Source organism: Hippocampus comes, unplaced genomic scaffold, assembly GCF_001891065.2.
Source record: "Hippocampus comes isolate QL1 unplaced genomic scaffold, H_comes_QL1_v1.1 scaffold123, whole genome shotgun sequence".
NCBI classification, from domain to species: domain Eukaryota; kingdom Metazoa; phylum Chordata; class Actinopteri; order Syngnathiformes; family Syngnathidae; genus Hippocampus; species Hippocampus comes.
In genome coordinates, this window is record NW_017804997.1 from 2,161,253 (window position 1) to 2,168,096 (window position 6,844).

At 44.7% G+C, this 6,844-nt stretch overlaps 1 protein-coding gene across 2 annotated transcripts; it reads right to left on the reverse strand.

The window, feature by feature from the left end:
• Nucleotides 1-232: 232 nt before the first annotated feature.
• Nucleotides 233-5,974, reverse strand: stbd1 (starch binding domain 1). 2 transcript variants are annotated; one of them, XM_019894636.1, is made up of 3 exons: nt 5,522-5,974; nt 3,610-3,956; nt 233-3,362 (listed from the first exon to the last, which is right to left on the reverse strand). In XM_019894636.1, exons 1-3 carry the CDS (start codon nt 5,802-5,804, stop codon nt 1,260-1,262), a joined length of 2,733 nt encoding a protein of 910 aa, XP_019750195.1. In that variant the 5' UTR covers nt 5,805-5,974; the 3' UTR covers nt 233-1,259. The 2 variants fall into 2 exon arrangements, with proteins under 2 accessions (XP_019750195.1, XP_019750187.1); XM_019894628.1 differs by having other exon boundaries at nt 3,607-3,956; nt 5,522-5,973.
• Nucleotides 5,975-6,844: the final 870 nt, after the last annotated feature.

A 6,844-nucleotide genomic window follows, 5' to 3' on the forward strand; every position in this document is an offset into this window, starting at 1 on the left:
TTTCAAAATATGCTTTTGAATAATAGAAGAGCGGACAAGCAGTCAGTGCACGTTCGGCACAATATGCGAGCCACGTCTTGTTGACAGGAATTTTTGTGGTGTGAACAAAAAAAAAAACCAACAAAAAAAAAACTTTTTTTTTCCAAAAACACAATGAAACCAACTCCATTCTCATGTTAACATGCACTCAGAAAACAGGACCACCTGAAAAATCAAAACTGGCACAGGAGCGTTCAAATAACTGGCCTTTAATAAATGCATTGACTGCCACACAACTATGAAATGTCTTTAGGTACATCCAGTAGTAATATCACAAGATTGCATAATATGTAGAATAGACAAGACAGATTTAAAAAAAAAAAAAGACAATTGAGGGGAAAAAAACCCAACTAACAAGGCACTAGTATATGTAGCAACGACGGGACATGCATTTGGTCAAAAGCAGCATCACACGTGTAGTTTACAATATCAGGCCATTGGTGCACACCGGTTATTGCTTCGATTATTGCGCGAGTACAAAAGTGAACTGAATGTTTTCACATGGGGAGTCTTCCATCAAAAGTATTAGTTTCCAAAATAAACTTTCACTGCAACTTGCCCAGTATAAAAAAAAAAAAAACTGCTAATTGCATAAATCCCAGATATTGCTTTTGAACTAGAGTGCTATAATTAAGCTAGACAGTTTTAAACTTTTTTTTTTTCCCCCCCTCCGGGAACCCGTGTTAGAAAAATACTGGCTTGTCGCCATGAAAATAAATTGCTCGTACCGCCATTCATTAGCAAAGCAACCATGCTGCCATTTTACCGAAGTGGACAGAATGTGCCCATGTCCATCACATTAACCGGAGATGCACATGGATATTTGCAATGACGGCCAACTGTACACAATGACATTTGCTGAATATATGACCAAAAACAGTAGCTAGTTGAATGCAGTGCAAAATGCAACATTTGAAGCCAAACAATCCAACTGGTGCAAAAAAAATAACGTGGTGGCGACAGCGTAGAAAACGTTAACATCATTTCAGTTCAAACGCACCATGGTGACGTACCGTACGTGAAACCACTCAAAGGCGTGACATAAGTGGGAGTATGCTTCTGAAATTGTGTGACCCATCCTCTATAGCCCCATTTTAAAATAGCCCATGTTAATACATCATTTTTATTTCGTATGAAGACGTCACAAAGTTAGCATTTCAATATAATGGAGTATAACTCTTACTTTTTGGTGCCAATCTAAAAGCCCGAGCCATCACGCCTCACGGGAATCCCCAAAATTTGTGCACAAGCAGGTCTTCGCCACATCCTGTATCGAGCAGCCGGTTACCGCATTCTTCCCAGCGACACACTTGCCCCTGTTCGACAACGACAAACTTCCATTGCACGTGATTCTCAGCCGGAAGGCCCACCACGGCCTCCCAGTGTCCATCCTTGGCGCTCTCCAAAGGGATGAAGCGCTTCCAGTTCCCAAGCTCCCGCCGATTCCCTGTTACGGCCAAAATCTGCAACGGCGATTTGGTGATGTAGTGGACGCAGAAGGTCACGTTGACTTTTTGACTTTTTTCGTTTTCTTCAAAATCACACCCAGCAGTTTGTTTGGCACGAGGAACATCTCGAGGTTGTGAATCTGAGTGGTTGCATTCTTCAGTGGCAAGCTGTTGGGTTGCTTGGTGGTTCTCGCCACCAAAAGATGGCGCGGAGAGATTCATCCAGGGGAAGTTTGGGTTGCCATCGGTGATCCACTCATTATGGTCCATAGTCGCCTCCATGATATTTATTTCAGTCTTCACAAAGTCCTCGTCTTTTGCCATCGGCGCCTCTTTCTTTTCTGCACATTCCAATTTCTCACTTGAAACCTCAGCCACCTTCACATCTGACGATCTTTGCCATTCATCACTTTGGACCGGCATTGTAAACACGTCTGACTCTCTTTGGTTGCCTTCCCCAACGAGAGGGCCCAACATGTCCTCATTTGTTGCCAATGACTCAACGTGAGCACATTCTGTGTTCTGACTGTACGGCTGCTCTGGCAGTGGAGCTGGGTGAGGCTCATACACCACTCCATCTTCCTCCAAGACTGATAAAGTTGCGTTGTCAGGCAAAAGGCAAGTCGGAGGCTGTAGCCTGGCCTCAACCTGTGACTCGTGATCTATCGCCGGCATCTCAGTGGTGTCAAAGTGACTCCCGGGCTCGAGCATTTCAGGACTGACGGCCATGCTGGAAATGCCACTTTCTTCACCCCCTTCACACGTGTCGTTTTCCCTCAGCTCGCTTGGCTGAAAGAGCGGGAGGCAAATTTGAAGCTTGGGTAGTAGGTTCATCCTGTGTTCAGTCAAGACAGGAGCAGGAGCAGAGAAGGCGACGGGAAAATCGACATTCGGATCAGTTTGTTGGTCTTGAGCGGAAGACGTACTGGCCGCATGAGAGGGGTCGTCACCTGCGGAGTCAAACCTTGGCTCCCCGAAAGTTTTTGACTTCTCTCCATTGTCGCCATACTGGTCTTTGTCGATGGACGCTCCATTGTCACTAGCTAGGTTTGGAATGAGAGCCACTTTTGCCTTTTTCAAAGCGGCGTGGTCGAGTTCTTGAACACTTTGTTGCTCTTTGTGAGAAGACAAAACGCGGGGTTCGCACAAATGGTCAACAGGTGCCTCGCCCTCGGTAGCGAACGAATCTTTTTCGGTAAGGCCAGAGAGTTTTTCGGTTTCATCTTCAACAGTTGGGAGGTCTACTTTCTGTTCTTGTTGATCATGAGGTGACACGTCAGAGTCAATTTGGGGCGTCGTTTCGGAGGTGACATCTGGCATATCGGCGTCAACCACAGGTGGAACTCCTGAATTGCCATCCATGTTGCAACTCTCTCCTCGTCCACCATCAGGAAGGAGATTCATCTCTTGATGGCTCATAAGGCTTTGTTCCTCTTCACACTCAGCCTGAATTTCTCGATTATCCGATTCTGGTGATTCAGAGTCAAAATCGAAAGCTGTGTTGCTCAAGCCATCGAAACCTTCTGCAATTGCTTCATCGGACAACGTATTGCTGCCGTCAAACTCTTGCTCTTCAGTGGTGACTTCAGGGAGGCGAAAATAGGAATATACATTGGGATCTGCACCATCTTGGTGCTTCATCGCCTCCTCAAAGTCCTCATTTGGGCTCTTCTCTATTGAAACGACATCGAGGTTGAGCTCTGCCATTCCAGTGTCTGCTGCGTTTTTGTCGTCTTGTTTGTTTTGATCTTCTTCGTCTCTCTTTGGAAGGGTTTCCTCAAAGCGCTCTGGGTTACTTGACAAAGGCTCTTGTCTGGTTTTCTTGTAAGAATCCGCATCCGTGTTTACAGTCTGGTCTTCTTCATGTTGTTCTACCTGAAGAAGAAAACATGAAATTCAAACTTCAGTCATTTGAGTCACTGTAGTCACAAAAACAGTTTTACATTTGTATGTCCTTGATTGAATATGCTGGGGGTTTGTATTTTGTGCTTCATAATGTCGGTGGTGACCATTTTGCCGACTTTGGTCATCAGGACAAAATGCTCAAATTTGGCCTGATTCTCAGTATGTGTACCCAGCTTCAGGTGAAATTACAATTTGAACAACAAAAATGAGTTCTTACTTCTTGACACATACGATCCTGAATTGCCTCGGGCTCCTTCAAGTTGCCATCTGAAATCTCTTTGTCCTTAATTGTGTAATCTGTTGTTATTGGATGGTAAACGGAAGCAGATCCCCTCTGTATTTCTGCCGCAACACTTGGCAGACTCTGACTGGGCTCCTCGGAGTACACGTGGGCTTCTGTGGAAGACGCAGACTCCACTCGCAATGATGTCGCATGTTGGTTGGCCGGTGTTTGGCTGTCAGTCTCGCAGGGTGATGAGTTCTTCTCAGCAGCAGCAGCAGCACGACGTCTGACTTGGTGGTGAGCCTCAGCGGGATCATGTTCCTCTTTTGCCACATCATCATCTAGGACACAAAAGATAAAGGAAATTAAATGTGTATGCTGCGCTACTTTTGACTTTGTGGTTTGATACAGTCACTGACACTTCGCTGAGGAGTAAGAATTGTGTCCAAAATTGTTTCCGTCTCACCAGAATTATAATACTTTGGGATTTTTCATGAAAGGTCTCGTTTTTAAATGTCATTTCACTTTTGTTGTTGAGTTTCAGTTCGTCTTAATTAGCTTTTAGAGCATGCATTGTGTGTGTGTGTGTGTGTGTGTGTGTGTGTGTGTGTGTGTTTTTTTAAATGCTGCTTTTTAGTTGGTTTTTTTTTTGAAATATGGAGTACTTGTAAAAACAGAATATTTTTTTAAAACAGGGATTGGTGGCCACCACTGCTTGAAATATCGCAATGTTGAAACATGAAGTTGATGCATATCATTTGTTTTGGGGGCCATAAAGAATGATGTCGTGGGCCACATCTGGCCCCCGGGCCTCTAGTTTGACACCGGTGGAATAGGTGAATACGTACCACCTGGCAATCTTTCTTAATCCAAATGTATAGTACGTAATCGGGATTTTCCCCATTAAGTGGAGAAATGCACTTCTGTGTGCTTATTTCCAGGTCAAAAGCAGATACAGATGCACTATAACAAGTATTTTGTTTGTCCCCTCTACAGTTTTCACGCAGACTTTCTTGTGTATGCGAATGCGTCCATTCATCCAAAAGAACGTTTGTGAGATCAGCTGCATGAGACTTGAGAGAAGGCCTAGCTCTCAATTTATGTTGAAGTTTCTCCCAATGGGTCAGGGCTCCGTTTTAGTCCCCCCGCAATTTCATCCAGGCATTGCTTTATGGACTTTGCTGGAACATAAAGGGTCTTCTCCAAACTGTTCCCACATACAATGCAAATGTGAGTTTTAGATCAACCCTGGGTTATTTCAACTGATGAAATAAATACAGCCCAAAACATTTCTTCATATAGGGAGCATTGCGATAAGGTGCTGGAGTACAAATTTCCTATCAAGCTCAGGTTGCAGGGCTGGGAAAATTAACTTTTTAATTAATTTTATTGCTTCCATGTGCAGCTCTCCATGTTAGAATGGATAAAGTTTCCAAACACTCATCCAGTGTTGCATATATGGCTTTGCAACATTACTTGAGAAAAGACCGCGAGAGAGCTGAGGCTCTGTGTCATGGACTAGCCAAGACACGCACGCAGTTTGCTTGGTGGTTTTGTACAGAATCTTACGTTGTTAAATTGTTAATTCAGCGATGATCGTGTCTGGATATGTTTTGGCAAAACATGTCACGCCCTCTTCAAAGATTAACTATTTTAATATTTCTGTTGGGGTGGATGCAAGTTCATGCAGTGGGGGGCGAGGGGGCGTGCCGGGGGGGAAAAATAGGCTGGCTATGAAGCGGGTCAAGGTTGTTTTAATTTATGTAATTTTCTATAAACGAACCGGGAGTTAGATTATTGTGAGAAAATAAAGACTTCCCTTCCAAGCCACATCTCCATGCAACCCTTGGTAATATTACCCCTACAGTCACGCTAATCGTGACCATGACGTAAGTGGTTCGCGTACCTGTTGAAGTCGCACACGCTTGCGGTTCTAGCTCGGATTGCGTCACCGCCTCGTCGCTCTCCGCGAGGCTGCTCTTTCTGTCCGTCTCGCTTCCTGCGGTGGTCTTCTTTTTCCTCCTCCTCCTTCCCCTCACGGTTCGGTAGATGACAAAACCCGCCAGCACGGACACCACGGCGAACACGGCCAGAGCGACGGCCGGACCGTGTCGCCCGATCATGCAGAAGAGGGACGCCAGATCCGCGCGTCTCTCCACGGCCACGCCGTTGCTGCCTTTAAATGCCATCGTGCTCGAAAGGTCGTTGGGACGGGACGTGACGTGACGTGATCTGTCCGCGCGTGGGCAAGCGAACCTGGAGCTGGTCAGATGAGATTGCTGTGGGCTGCGCACGACGGAGCGCGTACGTGGGCACCTCTTGTGGTTGCGGACCGCTGCAGGTGCGGCTCATTGGCTGATGGCGTCACGAGGGACCGCGCCACTCATTCATAAAAATAGTTCAAGGTTCACGTTCTCATTCGTGTTGAACTCTTGTCACATTTCAGAGGATCGATTATTTCATCGTGCACGCGTTGTTTTGGTTGTCGTCATTCTGCCGGTTTCTTAACTTGGATTTTTATACAACAAAAAAAATCATAAACAGGCGCATCATCTACATAAATGGGTCATCACAGAATTGCTGCACAGACACAGAAACACGCACTCGTTATCAGCCGGAGCGAAATGTAGCAACGTGATTAACAAATATTTACAATACCAAATAGCTTTTGGGCACTACTAAAAAAAATGGATGAAATGTATTCTGCAAGTGAATAAAAAAAATAAAAAAATCGTCGGACCTTTAAAAAAATCAATTTGTTCGGAGTCGACCCATTCATTTCCACGTCCGTCTGTAAAGAGTAATGCTGCTATCTAGTGGACAGTCACGGTAGTGTAAGAAAATAACTGCTCTCGTTACCCAAATTACAATAACAATACAATAACCTTGTAACCTTGTAATAACAATAACCTACAATAATCCTCCTGCAACACTCAGTAGCAAAACGACAGAAATCTGAGAGGACACGTGTCAGGCAAGCACACACACAATAATTCTTGTCGTTTTCATCAATTACATCAATTCATCAATTACATCACTACATTTTCGAAAATCATTTTCCACCACCTCACTGTCTGATGGATTAGGTGCCCCTAAAATTAAAATAGTCAACCACAGTGAGGCAACGTTAATAACCTTGATTTGTATTTTTCTTTTCTTTCTCTTGGTGTTTAATGTCAGCCCTTACGGTCTGGATCCTGTCTGGCTGTCAGTGCTTTCCTTTGCCAAC